General features: G+C 46.1%; 1 protein-coding gene across 4 annotated transcripts in view; it reads right to left on the bottom strand.

Moving 5' to 3' along the window:
* SAMD11 (sterile alpha motif domain containing 11) overlaps positions 1-21,457 on the bottom strand; it is a 229,184-nt gene that overhangs the window by 13,337 nt on the left and 194,390 nt on the right. For all 4 annotated transcript variants that reach the window (XM_063943120.1, XM_063943121.1, XM_063943122.1 and 1 more), the window contains exon 8: positions 11,005-11,155. In XM_063943120.1, coding sequence (XP_063799190.1) covers positions 11,005-11,155 — 151 coding nt within the window. The remainder of the gene's footprint in view (positions 1-11,004; positions 11,156-21,457) is intronic.

Below are 21,457 nucleotides of genomic sequence, written 5' to 3'. Positions count from 1 at the left end.
GCGCAGAAAGTTCATGTACACAAAAGTATCACAGGTTCAGAGGTCACAGACACGGAGAACGTGAGCCGTAACCTCCACTGTCCCATATATGACAGAGATACATCTAGGCCTCTAATCCATTAGCACGCAGGGGGCGAAGGAGACTGATGATGCCAGCGTTGCTCAATCATTAGCAATACCTCAGTAGCCAAACATTTCCAACAGCTGAGCAGCTTATTCCAACATCTGGGAACTACTCCCATAACTCACACCGAGACAGGAGTGTGACTGTATGCAACGGCAATGTAATAAGGCAATAAAGCATTAATGACTCTGCGCTGCCAGAGATGGATGGGCCTCTATCCACCCACCGTCATGAGATTAACCGCTCTAATCTTGGCTGGGACACAAATCAGAGGGCTCGTCCTCAGTTCCTGTCCTCCTATATCCCATCTCCTCTTCTTGAAAGAGCATATAAATATTATTATAATAATTTTAAAATAACCTCTTTCAAACAACTCAAGGCAGCAAATTATTCTATACACGGTAATGGTCTCCATTTTGTTTTTACATTGGATAAATTAATAGTAACTTATTAGTGTTGATTTGTAAGGTGCCACTGCAAATGGGTATGGGTCGTTGGGTAGACACAACTTAGGTTGACCATGGAAGGTCGACATGCATTAGGTTGACAGGGACAATAGATCGACATGGTCATTAGGACGACAAGTAGGTCGACATGGGTTTTTTTTGGGCGTCGTTTTCTTCGTAAAGTGACAGGGAACCCAATTAGTGCACCGTGTCCCCTCACATGGCGAGCAAGGTTACCGTTCCAATCGTAGTCCACGTGGATCGTTACGTATGAAAAAATAAAAAAAACGGGGGGAAATTGAAAAACTTATGTCGACCTTTTGACCTGTCGACCTAATGACCCTGTTGACCTAAGCTGTGTCAACCTAACGACCGTATCCCCTGCAAACGTAGGTCATATATAAAACAGGGACATACAAGGCATGAGAACACAGGGAGGGCACTGCTCATTAGACCTTACAGTGGAAGACGACTGAAACAAGATGAGCGTGTCTCAGAGTGGAGATGGGACAGTGATGAGGGTGTGTTAGAGTGGGTAGCCTAGGTGGCAGTAGGGTAGGCTCTAATAAAGAGATGGCTTTTCAGAGTGTGCGTCAAGATTTGAGGGGCGTGAAAGGGAAGTCCACAAGGGGGTAGCAGACCAAAGAAGTCCTGTAGGTGTGAAAATCCCTGTTACCCTTTTTACTTGTCATCACAGTGCCTTCAGCAGGTGTAGCAGGCTCATACAGAGATCCATTTCCAATGCTGGGTGCCCTGGGCACTGTATGTATGTATGTATGCAGTTGGCAAATTATCACCTAGACAGCTGGGCAGTGGTTATCTGTTGACCAAGTTTTCCCCATGCACAAAATGATTGAGTCTATAGCAACACAATTTTCCTGGCCCGCAGTGGTCATCACTGTGCGGCCACACCAAGTGGTATTGGGCATTACACTTACACTACCGTTTTTGGCAACATTGATCTTTTTCTGTAAATCTTAAGACGGACAGCGCTGATCCATTGTTTAATGCTTACAGCTTTGCTGCCATTCCTTACATCTCCCCTTACACCCTTCCATGTCGCAACTCAGAAACAGGTGAGAGTTCTTCCCGATCTGTACTGCCAGCTAGTCGTGTACATCAGACTCCAGCAGTAAAGTGCAGAGCAGCAGCAATAGGATGCCTGTATTGCATTGCAGGCACCAGGCATTCCTTATGTAATAAATATATGGCAATATGATGTAAAGTAGTATTAACAAGACACAATCTGGAAACTTAGTGCAGAAAGAAAACAGGGACACCAGGATAAGAACTGTTGGAGGTGGGAACAACTAGAGCAATAACCCTATTGCACATACTAATATTCATGTATTTACAACATTCCATTTTTCTCTTACAACCCCCACTTATCGCCTCCTCCCCTAGCTCTCTCCTCGCTCAGCACTAAACTAATTGCACTGCTCGTGTTGTCTGGGAAGAGCGGCCATCGATTCCTCGCTGCTAATCGTATCAGCGCTCCGCCAGCTCCTCGCACTCTACTGGCAGCTCCAATTAATCTCAGGTAACGCAGAAAGTGACCTTCGGCTCCGAGCCGGGGCAGCAGCCAAGCGATGCTTATGTAATTACACCGTGAAGTGTGTAATCACCTGGCCTAATCCCCCAGGCCCGACAATTAGCTGAGGCCTCTGTCGCTGGGCTGCCAAGTGCTCTGCCACCCGGACAGCCTGCAGATGAATAACGGTCAATTAAAGCTGCATGGCGGGGCGAGTAGGTGTCCGGTCGATGTAATTAGCTGTAATCATGGGGAGACGAGGCTGCCAGACGTGAGGCGGCTTTTATATAAGATGCAATGTGGGAAATCAGGCAGCGTTTAACCACTTCACTACCCGTTGGTCTCTGCACACTCGGCAATGTTCAGTAACAGATTCCATCTACTGCCGGAAACAACTTCAGCAGTCACACAATGCTACAACAACAAGTTCCAGCCAGCACAATCACACTTGTACACTATAATAAGTTAATAGCAGGCATTCATTTTTGTATCACACCCTTGGAACTCCCATTTTACCATACGATGCATACAGAGAAACATGCACACTGGTATTCTGTGCCAGGTACTATACCCCTGACAACACTGACTTCACAATTGCTACTTATACCTTAAGAAATATGAAGGCTAGATCACTCAGACATACATACAGACACCCGCACTGTCATGAGGGCAGGAAGATACAGAGAATATGCACTCATGTAAGCATTGGGAGTGCGGTCACACACATCCAATAACTGCAATCACACAGTGCCATAGATATTCAATGCGCAGTCACACAGCTCAAAATACATCCACACTAACGTTACAGCTCCAGAAACACAAGTACATATCAAGCTATCCGTACATATCCATTCATATTCATCATCTTCCCAGCATCTATCATATACATTTACCCCAAACTTTCACTGTACATAAATGATGGTGGCACTATAAATTAGGCTTGAGCTACCTGTGCTCCAACTTCTGTAGAACTACAAGTTCTGCCAGATACTGCAGCTAGAGTGCTTCAAATGGTGTACCTCAGATTGTCATTTTGTGACAAATGATGCATTCTCCTCCAGTTACACCATCCAATCTCCAGTCAAAGCGTTAAAATGTGGCAGGTCCTATAAGCATCCTGTGGTCACATGTCATGCGATTTGTCCAATCACACATCTAGTCCCTAGTGTACCGATAATGTAAAACCACAAGTTGTAGCGATATAAAGGTGAAAGCCACCAGACAAAATAGCCTAAGAACACTGCAAGCATTCAGGTTCTTACTTGTCAAGGCACTTGAAGATGCACCTGTCTGGACAGAGGTATCTTTAATTTGTTTTAATATATATGTGTTTATTTCATTAGTAAACTTGTGACCTTTCGATCACTCAGGTCTTCTCCGTCTCACGGAGTCCCTAGGACCTTATTCAGTAAGGATTGCTGTTTCTGCTAAAAGCAGTTGCTGTGATCAAATAGTTGTCGCCCAGAAATGGGGATAAAATGGCCATTGCAGAAATTGCGAATGCATCGCAATATGCAGGTTGATCGCAAAACCATACGCAATTCCCGGAACATTGAAGATTTCTCCTATCTGCGCCAGGCAAGGTCTTACACAATTCTTGCAACACATGAGGCTGGAAGTGGTCATTGCTGACATCAGACACCCTCCTTAAATACGCCTGGGCATGCCTCCATTTTTTCAGACACATCCAGAAAACTGCAGGTTTCCGCCCAGAAATGCCGCCTTCCTGTCAGTCAAACAGCGTCTGCATTGAAATGTGTACTAATTTTTGGATGCTATTATTACTTGCGCATGCGGAATGCGAATGTTGTGCATGCGCAGTCGTCCAATAATCGGCCAAATTGCGATTCTCAAATTTTGCAATCCTTACTGAATGAGGTCCTTAATCCCGTAGCTGGAACACAGGAAACGCTTTCCTCTTGCACAGAACACAGCACAGATTTGTCATCTCAAAGTTGCCTCTCGGCATTAGGTCTTAACGTGAAACCTGGCTTTTATTATTATTGGATGGAAGAACAAATGGCAATTGAACTCACTTGCGCTATAGTGGTGCTTGATCCACTTGTGTTATAAATCGCTCCCAAATTCACAACTAAGAAGAGGCATTGTGTATTAGCAATATAAAAGTAGTGAAAGGATAACCCTGCAGCTCTCTGTGCCCCAATACACAGGTCCCTCATGAACACTCAAACACCTCCATCTCACAGGCTCACAGCCAAAATACATTACAGGGTTTTACAAGGCTCGCTTAACCCTGTCCTGCCGGACCCCTGCGCACTGTTACCATAGAGACAGTCCCCGCAGGACCACTGGAGAGAGGAAGAGTGAACTTAAGTGTGCCACGGTCAGCATGCTGCAATTACACGCTGCGTTTATATACTTCTCTTCCACTGATTTCCCTAATTGCAGAGAGCAGTAAACACGCAGTCAACAACCAGAAATAAGCACCATATCTAGATCTAGTGTTCTGATTGGTGGACTGTGTAAAAAGGAATATGGCTGCCCCCTACCCCTTCACCATTAATCCTCCTTTCAGAAAGCAGCATCTGGCTGGTCTACGAACACCAATCCATAGCACAACAGCTGTATGATCCAGCATTGCATTTAGAGAGGGAAAGATTTGTGGACAACCAATACTGTCAAAAAGGGAGTAAAGCATAAAAATGGAGTAAAGCATCAGAGGGCCATGAATTCTAATAAAAAAAACAACTAAAAAAAACAACAACAAAAAATGCTACGATATTACTAATCTTGTGTTATGCCCACATCAGTCTATAGCCCAATGTTTGTAAGTCACTTTCCCTTAAATGATGTATAGATGGATGGAGTATAGTCATGCTCTTCCACGGAGAATGCTTTTTCTAGTTAATACTGGTGTGTGAAATAGGTCTCAGCATACATGGCAGATCAGCCTGAGAAGCCAGGGACTACATACAGAATGTGGGTTCTGGCACTGTAATGGCTCAGACAAGCTCTCAGTTAGCCGTCTTACTGCCCGTATCTGCTTTCCGCTCCTCAGCGCGCGGCTCCTCCAGCCATGGAGGGCATTAAGGGATTTGGGCTGCATGCTGCTAAAATTTGATATGTCCTTTAACAGGAGACAAATGGTTCACGAGGCTTTAAATGTATTGACTTTTCTTTAACAATAAGTGCTAATGGCCTTCATATAATCAATAGTTAAAGTCATTACAGGGTTACACATTATACGGTTAAAATGAGCTAACCCTGTCCTGTCCGCTGACAGGCAGATAGCCAAACACTGCATACGTATAATATGCAGCTATTCTGGAGGATCCAAGGAGAATCGTTTTACCCAAGCATGTTCTAACCACTTAACTGGAATGGTCAGATCACATGCTACCGCGCCGGCCCACTGTGCCCCCAGTTTTTGACGAGGAGATCCCTTCTGCAGATGTGCATAGTATAATATTTAAAAAAAAAATACTTTTTAAAACTATATTAAATTTTAAAAAAATTAAATAACTATTTTACGAACAGTTTTGAAGGGACAAATTGTCAGGTAAGTGGTTGTTAATAATAATAAACACTAATTCAAGCAATTGGACGATTCTCAATGACCACTGGGGGCTGTGTGTTATGGACCATGCCAAATAAACAATATATAGTACATGTGACAATCTACTCATTTCCTCATTGACTTTCGTCCCATTCTCTCTCACCTATTATCAATTTTTTAGTTTTATTTAAATTAAAGGGAATTTACAATGAAAACATTGGGGGTCATTCTGAGTTGAGCGCTAGCTGCCGTTGTTCGCAGCGATCAGGCTAAAAATTGGCAATTCTGCGCATGCGTATGGTGCGCACTGTGTACGCGCGACGTACTTTCACAAAAGCCGATGCAGTTTCACACAAGGTCTAGCGACGCTTTTCAGTCGCACTGCTGATCCGTTGAGTGATTGACAGGAAGTGGGTGTTTCTGGGTGGCAACTGACCGTTTTCGGGGGTGTGTGTGAAAAAACGCAGGCGTGCCAGATAAAAACGCAGGAGTGGCTGGAGAAACTGGGGGAGTGGCTGGCCGAACGCAGGGCGTGTTTGTGACGTCAAAACAGGAACTAAACAGTCTGAAGTGATCGCAAGCTAGGAGTAGGTCTGCAGCTACTCTGAAACTGCACAATTTTTTTTGTAGCAGCGCTGCGATCCTTTCGGTCGCACTTCTGCTAAGCTAAGATACACTCCCAGAGGGCGGCGGCTTAGCGTTTGCACTACTGCTAAAAGCAGCTAGCGAGCGATCAACTCGAAATGAGGGCCGTACTTCTTTACTAATACGACTGGGTGCTACACATATCTAATTTATCATAAAAGGCCAAATATCTCCTTAGAAAGTAACTTCCAAGTAGAAATCTTCCAATGACATATATAGAAAGCATGGCAGATGTCTTATCTATACGGGTTATAAAGCAACAACTCCTAACCACACACCGATTAGGGTCAAACAAGCGTCTTCTCCTAGTGGCGGCTAAGTGGGGGTTAATGAAACAAAACATGGGGATGTAGGATGGCATATCCATAAAGTGGTATTTGTGCCACGCTGCATATGCCGTTTACACAGACAGCAGTGAGATACATGGCACAGAGGTTACCACAAGATTTTCTTGTGGGATCCGGTCAGAATGTCAACAGGTTTTGAATGTCGACATTTAAGATGTTGACACCATAAAGTCAACAGTATATTTTTGTGTTATCTCTAGGGTAAAGATTACGTTTGGGGTTATGTTTAGGGTTAGTTTTAGGCTACAATGTGCAGAAAAAAAACCATACTGCTTGTCAACATTCTGGTGCAGACTTTTCATACCCCACCCTATAATTGCTGTCTATGGCATAGACGGTGACTACGAGAGTACACATCATCTGGGGGAGCCCTTATGTCAGGATATACATAGCAGAATGTAGAGTGTTGACAGGACTAGAGAATAAAGCCAGCCTGCTGCCGCATAGAGTGGATACATGTGCGCTGGAACAGGCAATTGTTATTCAGCTTATTATGGCAACAATTTCCTGTGAGAACAGTTACTGGAAGTACTATGTGAAAAGTGATAACAGATCCCAGGATGCATTGTGGCTGAAGAGCTGTGAAGATGCCCAGTAATTCTTCCGCCTCTGGAGATCCCCTACAGGGAGACGGGAAGGAATCTTAACCCCATGCCAAGCCATTCTCCACCACATGCAATTCCACTCTCTCTGGCAGCCATAAATCTACCTTCTACTCACGCACCATACCTGGGGGAGGGAATTGGGAATAGGGGGGGGTTTGAAATTTGTCAGCTACAGAAATGTGCTCCAGGCTAGACAGCTTTATCCTGTGCGCTTAACCCTTTCTGAGCATGTCAAACACAGCATGGGTTTTAAAGGAAGGCAATTAATGCTAATCAGCTAATGAAATGGATATTCTCCATAACAGTAACCATCTGGGCAATTTTGTGATAATTGTCCTGATCATCAAATAAGCGGACACCAATTGAACAATACGTAACCTATACTTGTCAGCCATTATACTCTTTTGCAATGTATCTGTGGATTGGCAGAACACTGCCACCTAGTGCTTAAATTGTCAGGCAATATTAAGATAGTTACACATCGTTACAAATCAAGGTCCTCTATATACAGTATATCTAAGATGTGACAGTGCCCCTGTACTACTGCACTAAGTAGCATAAGGATGGATGAAAGATACATATTTGCCAGCACAATGTTTCTAGAAAGAGAGTGATCAGGTCAGACCATGATACTGATAAAGTTACAGGTTCGTGTTATGCAAAGCAACAGATGGGTTTCAAGTGGGATCGTACCTAAGCAGTCAGAGAAAAGTGTTTCTTTACAATGATCTACAGGAAAAGTAATGTTCCTTTACACGTACTGTGGTCCTCACTGGGTCTAGTAAACTTGAGACTGGCCCAGCGTATTCCTATGTCTGTGGATGACAGTCACAAGAATCTCAGGCGTGTCTCGCTATTTAGTTAGGGGGGAAAACATGTCTGGCAATAGACCCCTCCAGGATCTGGATAATCCCAGCCTGTCAATTCTCACCAGACAGAAGGAAAATAACCACATTTCTGTTTGCCAAGCACTGATCCTATAGAGAGCTCCAGGCCTCTCCCGCCCCCATACTGGAATCAACTGTTATTTACTAGTCCTCTGCCAGCATCAACGGCAGAAGATCCGGCCCTGCCAGACAATGATCTTTTATCTGGTGATAAACAACGACCGCTTTCCCCTCTTCCTTCTTTAAGTCTGGCGCAGAGAGAAGGACTTGCTCCATTCCAGATGGAAATTACGGGTCAGAGCCAGATCTTACTCCTCAGACACACTTGCTCCCTTTCTCTCCTGCTCTTTCCCCCACCCAAACATGCTTTCTTCATCTACTCCTCTGACTTCCCTGGAAGACATCCAGGCCACACAGAGGTTGGGAGGTTTTCCTGGAGTTATGCTGGACAGGAACCATGCAATCCCCGCAAATGGCGTGTCTGTGTCTGCAGCTTTCCCCATGATGGGAAGGGTTAGCCAAAGTGCAAGCCCCTTCGCTCAGTTGTGTTCCCACAACACTGATATACATAATGCAATCCTACTGCAGAGGCTGATCCTACACATCCTTCCAGAGCTATGACCCAGTCCTCGTTCCAAGGACCGAGATTAACATCTTAAAACCACTTCACTCTTCCCTAGAAACCAACAATTCCTGTGTGCCAACGGAGACTGTGTGGACGGGAAAAAAGCCTGTGAAAGGCCAGGAGTTAGCATTACAAAGAAGTAGACCATTAAATGTGATTAAAATGAAAGGCCTCAATCCCTGAGCACTTCCTTAGCAGATAAAGGTAGCAGCACAAGAGATAACTAGCAAATTACAACATTCCAACTTTAAATACTCTGGAACCTTTTCGTAAATATTGGTTGATGATCAGTTTTTTCACCTTGATGATCTTTTATGTACTTTAGCTCACGGTTTCCTGTAAATAGCATTCCTTTCATGCAGACTACCTAGGTGCTCTCAGTAACATGAACGTGACATCTGTAAAATCCCACTCTTGGTGTTCTGTGTGTTGGCATTTGCAAGTTGCCCACACACCATTTCTTACTCACTGTGTATCGCCCCACATAACTAACCTGTGCTACGTACTGATGTGCTGATTTATTGAGCTAGGACAGGGCCCCAATATGTACATACATTTTTACTTATAGGAGTTCTTACTTTCCATAAATACTGGGTGAACTATTACATAGATAAAGACATAAAAACTGTTACTTTACCAAACTATATAAGTCAGTGGGGGTAATTCCAAGTTGATCGCAGCAGGATTTTTGATAGCAATTGGGTAAAACCATGTGCACTGCAGGGGAGGCAGATATAACATATGCAGAGAGAGAGTTAGATTTGGGTGGGTTATTTCTGCAGGGTAAATACTGTCTGCTTTATTTTTACACTGCAAATTAGATTGCAGATTGAACACACCCCACCCAAATCTAACTCTCTCTGCACATGTTAGATTTGCCTCCCCTGCAGTGCACATGGGTGGTCATTCCGAGTTGTTCGCTCTGTAATTTTCTTCGCATCACAGCGATTTTCCGCTTATTGCGCATGCGCAATGTTCGCACTGCGACTGCGCCAAGTAAATTTGCTATGAAGATTGGTATTTTACTCACGGCATTACAAGGTTTTTTCTTCGTTCTGGTGATCGTACTGTGATTGACAGGAAGTGGGTGTTTCTGGGCGGAAACTGGCCGTTTTATGGGAGTGTGTGAAAAAACGCTACGGTTTCTGGGAAAAACGCGGGAGTGGCTGGAGAAACGGAGGAGTGTCTGGGCGAACGCTGGGTGTGTTTGTGACGTCAAACCAGGAACGACAAGCACTGAACTGATCGCACTGGAAGAGTAAGTCTCGAGCTACTCAGAAACTGCACAGAGAAGTCTTTTCGCAATATTGCAAATCTTTCGTTCGCAATTTTGATAAGCTAAGATTCACTCCCAGTAGGCGGCGGCTTAGCGTGTGCAATGCTGCTAAAAGCAGCTTGCGAGCGAACAACTCGGAATCATCCCCATGGTTTTGCCCAATTGCTAACAAAAATCCTGCTGCGATCAACTTGGAATTACCCCCAGTGTGCCTACTAGCTGAAACAGAAGGCCTACATGCAGAAGATATCCTACAGGAAAATCAATTCATCGGTAAGGCTCAAAATATGTTCACACCTGTCCAACTGGCTGCTAGCGAGCCAGATACGGCCTTCAGCAGCTAATTTTGTTTTAACCTTATTACCTGGGATTATCCGTAAGCACTACCTTATAACGTCACTTTTAACTTTACCTGTTTTTAGTGGTTTTCATTCACATAGACATACAGATAGCAGTGGTCTAGTTGATTGTGTGCTTCAAACAGAAAGGAATGACCCATTAATTCCTCTTGCTGAAATTACTTTGTCTTGACCTGTTTTTTTTGTTTTTTGTTTATTATTTCACTAAAATATTTCCACCCTCTTATTGTTCCGCGCTGGCCCAGGTTATCCCTATGTCCCTGGACAGCACGCACAAGAATCTCAGGCATGTCTCGCTATTTAGTTAGGGGGGAACAAATGCCTGGCAATAGACCCATCCTGGGGGGGTGAATACGCTAGTGTAGCAGTGTGTGACCTATAATTAGCCTACGACACACGGTGTTACTAATGTCATTGTAATATGTGCCTATTTTTATCTCTTCAATGATAATTCAAAATAAAACTTTATGTACCAACTCAGTGGAAATATACAAAAATATTTAATTTGCAGTGCGGAATACCCCTAAGTAACTGATAGTAATCCCTGTGGGTTATTCTGTAATGGGTATCTGTAGCATATAGTGTATTAAGACATCACATAAGCATAAAGCACATGGCAGCACGGCACAAATAATGCTTTACCTGTCTGTGAAGTGGGATGTGTCCCGATGCTGTGGCAGGCCTTGTTTCCTTCGCTGGCTGGAGGAGTTACTGGAGGTGGGTATGTGAGCTTCCATAGCTCCTGGGTTCCGCACAACAGCAGCTGCCACTTCTTGTCGTGCCCGAAGCAGATCTACAAAAAGAAAAAAAATAAGAAGCTCAAAAAACCCTGGAGTGCTGCAAGCAATTCACAAGTCGTCTCCTGACGGAGATAGTCTGAACAATTCATCTTCCTCCCCCCCAAGTCACATCTCCTTCTCCGTAATTCCCTGCTCATCCCTCTCTGCGCAGCAATCATTACCTGGCTGCTCACTATGATCATCCTGCTCTTTATCGCTCTCCCTCTCCATGTCTTGCCCTCTTTTGTTCCCTTCTCTATCTTCCTTTAAAGCCGTTTCTTTCTTTCTTCCCTCTCTCTCTCTGCCTCTCGGTTCAGCACAATCAAAACCACATGTTTTTCTTCCATTGGAGCTAGAGTCATGTCTTTCACTTGCAAACATACCACAGCTGAGTCACCCCCGGGTGGGGAGCCGTGAGAGGGGGTGGGATGGGCCAAGTTTATTTTACCAAGTGAAAAATAAGGCATTATATAGACACTCTAAGGAGAAAAGGGTTTTAAAAAATATATTATGAGAAATGATTTAAGGACACCCTAGTAGCAGATTGTTCCATTCTAATAAAGGAAAAATACACCTAATTAGAAACATCCGCAACACTTGTCAACCAATCACAGACCACCCTGGGATACAGAGATGAGCTATAGGGAGGGATCCAGACAAAAACTGAAGCCTTAACCCTACTCCCTACTACAGGTGGTTTAGGCTCTTGTCATCCCAGCTAAGTCTTGAAACGGAAGATTCTGCAGTCATGACAGCCCAGAGGATGTCGAATATAACTGCTATATATAGCTGGGCGAGGGGTGAGGGTGGGGGGGGGGAGAGTAGTCACAATTCATTTATAATGAGTGGAACATGTTCCGCTGAGCAATAACCAAAATTGGTTTTAACAGTATCAAGTATTAACATGGATAAGAAAGTTTGTGGACTTATAAAAAAAAAATCATTCTCAAAGTCAACTTAAAGATTGCAACTAAAATAAGATTTTACTTACCGATAAATCTATTTCTCGTAGTCCGTAGTGGATGCTGGGGACTCCGTCAGGACCATGGGGATTAGCGGCTCCGCAGGAGACAGGGCACAAAACTAAAGCTTTAGGATCAGGTGGTGTGTACTGGCTCCTCCCACTATGACCCTCCTCCAAGCCTCAGTTAGGATACTGTGCCCGGACGAGCGTACACAATAAGGAAGGATATTGAATCCCGGGTAAGACTCATACCAGCCACACCAATCACACCGTATAACTTGTGATCTAAACCCAGTTAACAGTATGACAAACGTAGGAGCCTCTGAACAGACGGCTCACAACAAATAACAACCCGATTTTTTTGTAACAATAACTATGTACAAGTATTGCAGACAATCCGCACTTGGGATGGGCGCCCAGCATCCACTACGGACTACGAGAAATAGATTTATCGGTAAGTAAAATCTTATTTTCTCTGACGTCCTAAGTGGATGCTGGGGACTCCGTCAGGACCATGGGGATTATACCAAAGCTCCCAAACGGGCGGGAGAGTGCGGATGACTCTGCAGCACCGAATGAGAGAACTCCAGGTCCTCTTTAGCCAGGGTATCAAATTTGTAGAATTTTACAAACGTGTTCTCCCCCGACCACGTAGCTGCTCGGCAGAGTTGTAATGCCGAGACCCCTCGGGCAGCCGCCCAAGATGAGCCCACCTTCCTTGTGGAATGGGCCTTGATAGATTTAGGCTGTGGCAGGCCTGCCACAGAATGTGCAAGTTGAATTGTGCTACAAATCCAACGAGCAATCGTCTGCTTAGAAGCAGGAGCACCCAGCTTGTTGGGTGCATACAGTATAAACAGCGAGTCAGATTTTCTGACTCCAGCCGTCCTTGAAATGTATATTTTCAATGCCCTGACAACGTCCAGCAACTTGGAATCTTCCAAATCGCCAGTAGCCGCAGGCACCACAATAGGCTGGTTCAGGTGAAACGCTGACACCACCTTAGGCAGAAACTGAGGACGCGTCCGCAGTTCTGCCCTGTCCGAATGGAAAATCAGATATGGGCTCTTATACGATAAAGCCGCCAATTCTGATACTCTCCTGGCTGAAGCCAGGGCCAGTAGCATGGTTACTTTCCATGTAAGATATTTCAAATCCACCGATTTGAGTGGCTCAAACCAATGGGATTTGAGAAAATCCAAAACTACATTCAGGTCCCACGGAGCCACTGGGGGCACAACCGGGGGCTGTATATGTAGTACTCCTTTTACAAAAGTCTGGACTTCAGGAACTGAAGCCAATTCTTTCTGGAAGAAAATCGACAGGGCCGAAATTTGAACCTTAATGGACCCCAATATGAGGCCCATAGACAATCCTGTTTGCAGGAAATGTAGGAATCGACCCAGTTGAAATTCCTCCGTGGGGGCCTTCCTGGCCTCACACCACGCAACATATTTTCTCCAAATGCGGTGATAATGTTGTGCAGTCACCTCCTTCCTGGCTTTAACCAGTGTAGGAATGACCTCTTCTGGAATGCCTTTTTCCTTTCGAATTCAGCGTTCAACCGCCATGCCGTCAAACGCAGCCGCGGTAAGTCTTGGAATAGACACGGTCCCTGCTGAATCAGGTCCCGTCTTAGAGGTAGAGGCCACGGATTTTCCGTGAGCATCTCCTGAAGTTCCGGGTACCAAGTTCTTCTTGGCCAATCCGGAGCCACGAGTATCGTTCTTACTCCCCTTTGCCGTATAATTCTCATACACATACACTGACTGGTACACCCACGGTGTTACCAGAGCGTCCACAGCTATTGCCTGAGGGTCTCTTGACCTGGCGCAATACCTGTCCAGTTTTTTGTTGAGGCGAGACGCCATCATATCCACCTTTGGTTTTTCCCAACAGTTCACAATCATGTGGAAGACTTCTGGATGAAGTCCCCACTCTCCCGGGTGTAGATCGTGTCTGCTGAGGAAGTCTGCTTCCCAGTTGTCTACTCCCGGAATGAACACTGCTGACAGTGCTATCACATGATCTTCCGCCCAGCGAAGGATCCTTGCAGCTTCTGCCATTGCTCTCCTGCTTCTTGTGCCGCCCTGTCTGTTTACGTGGGCGACTGCCGTGATGTTGTCCGACTGGATCAACACCGGCTGACCCTGAAGCAGGGGTTTTGCCAGGCTTAGAGCATTGTAAATTGCTCTTAGCTCCAGTATATTTATATGAAGAGACATCTCCAGGCTTGACCATACTCCCTGGAAGTTTCTTCCCTGTGTGACCGCTCCCCAGCCTCTCAGACTGGCATCCGTGGTCACCAGGACCCAGTCCTGTATGCCGAATCTGCGGCCCTCTAACAGATGAGCACTCTGTAACCACCACAGAAGAGACACCCTTGTCCGTGGCGATAAGGTTATCCGCTGATGCATCTGCAGATGCGATCCGGACCATTTGTCCAGCAGATCCCACTGAAAAGTTCGTGCGTGGAATCTGCCGAATGGAATTGCTTCGTAAGAAGCCACCATCTTTCCCAGGACTCTTGTGCATTGATGCACAGACACTTTTCCTGGTTTTAGGAGGTTCCTGACAAGTTCGGATAACTCCTTGGCTTTCTCCTCCGGAAGAAACACCTTTTTCTGAACCGTGTCCAGAATCATTCCCAGGAACAGCAGACGTGTTGTCGGGGTCAACTGAGATTTTGGAAAATTCAGAATCCACCCGTGTTGTTGCAGCACTACTTGGGTTAGTGCTACTCCGTCCTCCAGCTGTTCTCTGGACCTTGCCCTTATCAGGAGATCGTCCAAGTAAGGGATAATTAATACGCCTCTTCTTCGCAGAAGAATCATCATTTCGGCCATTACCTTGGTAAAGACCCGAGGTGCCGTGGACAATCCAAACGGCAGCGTCTGAAACTGATAATGACAGTTTTGCACCACGAACCTGAGGTACCCTTGATGTGAAGGGCAAATTGGGACATGCAGGTAAGCATCCTTTATGTCCAGGGACACCATAAAGTCCCCTTCTTCCAGATTCGCTATCACTGCTCTGAGTGATTCCATCTTGAACTTGAATTTTTGTATGTACAGGTTCAAAGATTTCAGATTTAGAATAGGTCTTACCGAGCCGTCCGGCTTCGGTACCACAAATAGCGTGGAGTAATACCCCTTTCCCTGTTGTAGGAGGGGTACCTTGACTATCACCTGCTGAGAAAACAGCTTGTGAATGGCTTCCAATACCGTCGCCCTGTCTGAGGGAGACGTTGGCAAAGCAGACTTTAGGAACCGGCGAGGGGGAGACTTCTCGAATTCCAACCTGTAACCCTGAGATACTACCTGCAGGATCCAAGGGTCCACCTGTGAGCAAGCCCACTGTGCGCTGAAATTCCTGAGTCGACCCCCCACCGCTCCTGAGTCCGCTTGTACAGAACCCTGGGAGGGCTTCTGTTCCTGGGCAGGGGCTGCTTGCTGCCCTCTCTTACCCCTTCCTCTGCCCCGGGGCAGATATGACTGTCCTTTTGCCCTCTTGTTCTTATAGGACCGAAAGGACTGCGGCTGAAAAGACGGTGTCTTTTTCTGTTGGGAGGGGGTCTGAGGTAAAAAGGTGGATTTTCCGGCAGTTGCCCTGGCCACCAGATCCGATAGACCTACGCCAAATAATTCTTCCCCTTTATACGGCAATACTTCCATATGTCGTTTGGAATCCGCATCACCTGACCACTGTCGCGTCTATAAACTTCTTCTGGCAGATATGGACATCGCACTTACTCTCGATGCCAGAGTGCAAATATCCCTCTGAGCATCTCGCATATAAAGAAAAGCATCCTTTAATTGCTCTATAGTCAATAAAATACTGTCCCTATCCAGGGTATCAATATTTTCAGTCAGGGAATCCGACCAGACCACCCCAGCACTGCACATCCAGGCTGAGGCGATGGCTGGTCGCAGTATAACACCAGTATGTGTGTATATACTCTTTAGGGTAGTTTCCAGCCTCCTATCAGCTGGATCCTTGAGGGCGGCCGTATCAGGAGACGGTAACGCCACTTGTTTTGATAAGCGTGTGAGCGCCTTATCCACCCTAGGGGGTGTTTCCCAGCGCGCCCTAACCTCTGGCGGGAAAGGGTATAATGCCAATAACTTTTTTGAAATTAGCACTTTTCTATCTGGGTTAACCCACGCTTCATCACATACATCATTCAATTCCTCTGATTCAGGAAAAACTACAGGTAGTTTTTTCACCCCCCACATAATACCCCTTTTTGTGGTACTTGCAGTATCAGAGATATGCAAAGCCTCCTTCATTGCCGTGATCATATAACGTGTGGCTCTACTTGAAAATACGTTTGTTTCTTCACCGTCGACACTAGATTCAGTGTCCGTGTCTGGGTCTGTGTCGACCGACTGAGGTAAAGGGCGTTTTACAGCCCCTGACGGTGTCTGAGACGCCTGGGCAGGTACCAACTGGTTTTCCGGCCGTCTCATGTCGTCAACTGATTTTTGTAATGTGCTGACATTATCACGTAATTCCATAAACAAAGCCATCCATTCCGGTGTCGACTCCCTGGGGGGTGACATCACCATTACCGGCAATTGCTCTGCCTCCACACCAACATCGTCCTCATACATGTCGACACACACGTACCGACACACAGCAGACACACAGGGAATGCTCTTATCGAAGACAGGAACAACCTTATATAAGTGTTGTATCCTTATAGCAGCTTAAATATATAAAATATCGCCATAAAAAGTGCCCCCCCTCTCTGTTTTACCCTGTTTCTGTAGTGCAGTGCAGGGGAGAGTCCTGGGAGCCTTCCTCACAGCGGAGCTGAGCAGGAAAATGGCGCTGTGTGCGGAGGAGAATAAGCCCCGCCCCCTATTCCGGCAGGCTTTTCTCCCGTAGTTTGTAATATCTGGCAGGGGTTAAATACATCCATATAGCCTCAAGGGCTATATGTGATGTATTTTTTAGCCATAAAAGGTATTTACATTGCTGCCCAGGGCGCCCCCAGCAGCGCCCTGCACCCTCCGTGACCGTTGGTGAGAAGTGTGTGACAAACAATGGCGCACAGCTGCAGTGCTGTGCGCTACCTTCAAGAAGACTGAAGAGCCTTCTGCCGCCGGTTTCTGGACCTTCAATCTTCAGCATCTGCAAGGGGGGTCGGCGGCGCGGCTCCGGGACGAACCCCAGGGTGAGACCTGTGTTCCGACTCCCTCTGGAGCTAATGGTGTCCAGTAGCCTAAGAAGCCAATCCATCCTGCACGCAGGTGAGTTGAACTTCTCTCCCCTAAGTCCCTCGATGCAGTGAGCCTGTTGCCAGCAGGACTCACTGAAAATAATAAACCTAAAAACTTTTTCTAAGCAGCTCCTTAAGAGAGCCACCTAGATTGCACCCTGCTCGGACGGGCACAAAAACCTAACTGAGGCTTGGAGGAGGGTCATAGGGGGAGGAGCCAGTACACACCACCTGATCCTAAAGCTTTAGTTTTGTGCCCTGTCTCCTGCGGAGCCGCTAATCCCCATGGTCCTGACGGAGTCCCCAGCATCCACTTAGGACGTCAGAGAAATGTTGTTATTATATTTCAATACATGTTACAGATGTCCAGAACTTACTCCCGGAATGATAGAACTACGTTGTAAGCTTAGGATATTCATTGTCTATCACACGGTTATTTCTGGACTATGCATAGCAATGATAAAAAGAAAGGCACAACAATCAATGATCATTAGAACTATAGATTACCCTGATACAATTAAGACTGCTTGGGTAATTGCCTACTTCGGGGAACTCATCATGTTGCCTTGAGGTAGTGCTTTCAGTTGGGCTACGTCTGCATGCCAAAGATCCCAGGCTTCTTGAGCTGCAGGTTACAGACTGCGTTGCTGTACCCTAAGCTATCTGTGAGATGCACTGTCTAGATGAGATATGGCAGCTCCGCCTGGGGGGGCTTCCCGGCTGCTGTGCTTGGCAGTCACAGGGGTGTCATAGCCTGTCAAAACTGGCGGCTTCAGGAACACAAGCCACAGAGATGGGAGGGTAAGCAGGGGCCATCAGCGAATTTAAAGGAAGCAAAAAATTGTCTGACCACCAAGAGATAAGGCTAAGATCTACATTTGGCCATCACAGTTAAAGCATCACATCCTTTTCCTAACACACAAGACCTGACAAATGGTAGATATTTTAGACTTTCCGAATTAGCTATGCAATGTTTCATGAAAAACACTGGCAAGAACATTAAAAACCACTGAGTTACCATCAGAAAGAAAATTATATACCTTTGATAACTTAAACACAGCTCTTATCACACAAGTATCCTAAAATGTTACAGTTAGTATACCATAATGCGTAACAGACCCAAAACAAGAAAGAACTGGTGTAACTACAAAGATCCCTTACAACAAGCAATCAAATTCTCAGACCATCATTCGCAAAAGATTCAAAAGCACAACACAGTGAAAGTGATTTATGAAGTGGGATAAATCTCCCAGTGCAATATTTGCACACTGGGTCTATCTTTAATACATATTCATGTCACTATTTATTTACTTTATTACATATTTGTGGCACTTTGTACAGAAAGCGCGTTTCTGTACAAAGTGGGTTTGAAAGGTACAAGATGAGACTCACGGAAGCTATAGCCAGAGTTCCAATTTCTGTAACTTCTGATGATGTGGAAAAAGACCTTTTGCGTGAAAAATTCTGCAGGCCCCTCTAATAAGGAAGCCCTGGTATATGCACTTGCTCTCCAACCCTTAACTTTCATTTAAATATCTCATCCCATTAATTTAATCCTATCATTGCATGTGGGCAAACCATGTGCATGAGTGTGCCTAGTTTACACATTGGGCAATAAACTCAACTCCCTAGCTCCACCTATCAGTACGCCCAAGTACTGCATCTCTAGCAGACATTGCGTGCAGATTTATGTGGTTCCTATAAAAAACGAGATTTATGGTAAGAACTTACCGTTGTTAATTCTCTTTCTGCGGGGTACACTGGGCTCCACAGGGAATTACATTGGGGTGTAGAGTAGGATCTTGATCCGAGGCACCAACAGGCTAAAAGCTTCTTCCCAGAATACATAGCGCCGCCTCCTCTATAACCCCGCCTCCGTGCACAGGAGCTCAGTTTTTGTTAACCAGTCCCATGCAGTAGCAGGTAAAAGAGACGACAACCATTAGTAGCCACATACACCACATTCTCACAACAGGAGAAAGTGTCAGCGGCTAATGCCATACCAACCCAAAGAAGCCAAGTGCGTCAGGGTGGGCGCCCTGTGGAACCCAGTGTACCTCGCAGAAAGAGATTTAACAACGGTAAGTTCTTACCATAAATCTCGTTTTCTGCTGCGGGGTACACTGGGATCCACAGGGAATGACATTGGGGATGTCCTAAAGCAGTTCCTTATGGGAGGGGACGCACTGTAGCGGGCACAAGAACCCTGCGTTCAAAGGAAGCATCCTGGGAGGCGGATGTATCGAAGGCATAGAACTTTATGAACGTGTCCACTGAGTACCTCGTAGCCGCCTTGCACAATTGTTCAAGGGTCGCACCACGGCGGGCCGCTCAAGAAGGTCCAACAGACCGAGTAGAATGGGTCTTAATGGTAGCAGGAGCTGGAAGACCAGCCTGTACATAAGCATTTGCAATCACCATTCTAATCCATCTGGCCAGGGTCTACTTGTGAGCAGGCCAGCCACCTTTGTGAAAACCAAACAGTACAAAGAGAGAATCCGACTTCCGAAGGGAAGCAGTCCTCTTCACATAGATACGGAGAGCCCGTACCACATCCAGAGACCGCACTTTGGAAGACAACTCAGGAGAGGCAAAGGCAATCTCCTGATTAAGGTGGAAAGAAGACACCGCCTTAGGTAAATACCCGGGACGTGTTCTAATAACCGCCCGATCACGGTGAAAAATCAGATATGGTGACCTACAAGATAAGGCACCCAAATCCGACACCCGTCTAGCAGAGGCAATAGACAACAGAAACACTACCTTAAGAGAAAGCCACTCAAGGTCTGCAGATTCAAGAGGCTCAAACGGAGACCCTTGCAAGGCCTCCAGAACTACCGACAAGTCCCAAGGAGCCACAGGCGAGACATTAGGAGGTTGAATCCGCAACACACCCTGAGTGAACGTATGCACATCAGGTAAGGTTGCAATTTTTCTCTGAAACCAAACCGACAAGGCAGAAATATGAACCTTGATGGAGGCCAGACGAAGGTCCAAGTCCAGGCCCTGTTGTAGGAAGGTCAAAAGTTTGGCCATACTAAACTTGTAAATGTCATGATTATTAGATGCGCACCAAGTAAAGTAAGCATTCCAGACCCTATGGTAAGTCCAAGCAGAAGCCTGCTCACGGGCCTTCAACATGGCTTGAATGACCGCCTCAGAAAATCCTTTGGCCCTAAAGACGGAAGCTTCAAGAGACATGCCGTCAAAGCCAACCGGGCTAAATCCTGATATACACAAGGGCCCTGAACGAGGAGATCTGGGTGCTTTGGAAGTAGAAGGGGACGCTCTATCGACAGACCCTTCTGGGCCACGCGGGAGCGATCAGAATTAGGATTCCTCCTTCTTGCTCGAACTTCCTTATTACTCTGGGCAGTAGTGACACCGGAGGGAACACGTATGGCAGCTGAAAATTCCATGGAATTGCCAGTGCGTCCACGAACGCTGCTTGAGGATCCCTTGTTCTCGCTTCGAAGACCGGAACCTTGTGATTGTGTCGAGACGCCATCAGGTCCACATCTGGAAGGCTCCACTCTCCGGCGTGTACGTCCTGACGACTGAGGAAGTCCGTTTCCCAGTTTAGGACCCCGGAATGAATACTGCCGATATGGCTCGTAGATGGTGTTCTGCCCACTGAAGGATCCGTGATACTTCCCTCATTGCCATGCGTCTTCGAGTGCTGCCTTGATGATTTATGTACGCCACTGTAGTAGCGTTGTCTGACTGTACTTGAACAGGTCTGTGCTGTATTAAATGCTGGGCCAAGTTCAATAGGTTGAACACTGCCCGCAACTCCAGAATGTTTATCGGGAGGAGAGATTCCTCCTTGGTCCACTGAGCCTGAAGTGAGTGTTGCTCCAACACCGCGCCCCAACCTCTCAGACTGGCATGTCAGAAGAACCCAGTTGGAGATCCAGAAGTAACGATCCCTGCTCAATCGTTGGTCCTGAAGCCACCAGCTCAGTGACAAACGAACCTCCGGAGACAAGGAGATCATTTGAGACCTGATCCGGTGAGGCAGGCCGTCCCACTTGGCCAGAATCAACTTCTGTAGAGGGCGGGAATTGAATTGAGCGTACTCCACCACGTCGAAAGCAGACACCATGAGACCTAGCACTTGCATCGCCG

Source organism: Pseudophryne corroboree, chromosome 10 (genome assembly GCF_028390025.1).
Source record: "Pseudophryne corroboree isolate aPseCor3 chromosome 10, aPseCor3.hap2, whole genome shotgun sequence".
Classification (NCBI taxonomy): Eukaryota; Metazoa; Chordata; class Amphibia; order Anura; family Myobatrachidae; genus Pseudophryne; species Pseudophryne corroboree.
Note: the sequence above shows the minus strand (reverse complement) of the source record. Positions and strands in the feature narration are given on the sequence as shown.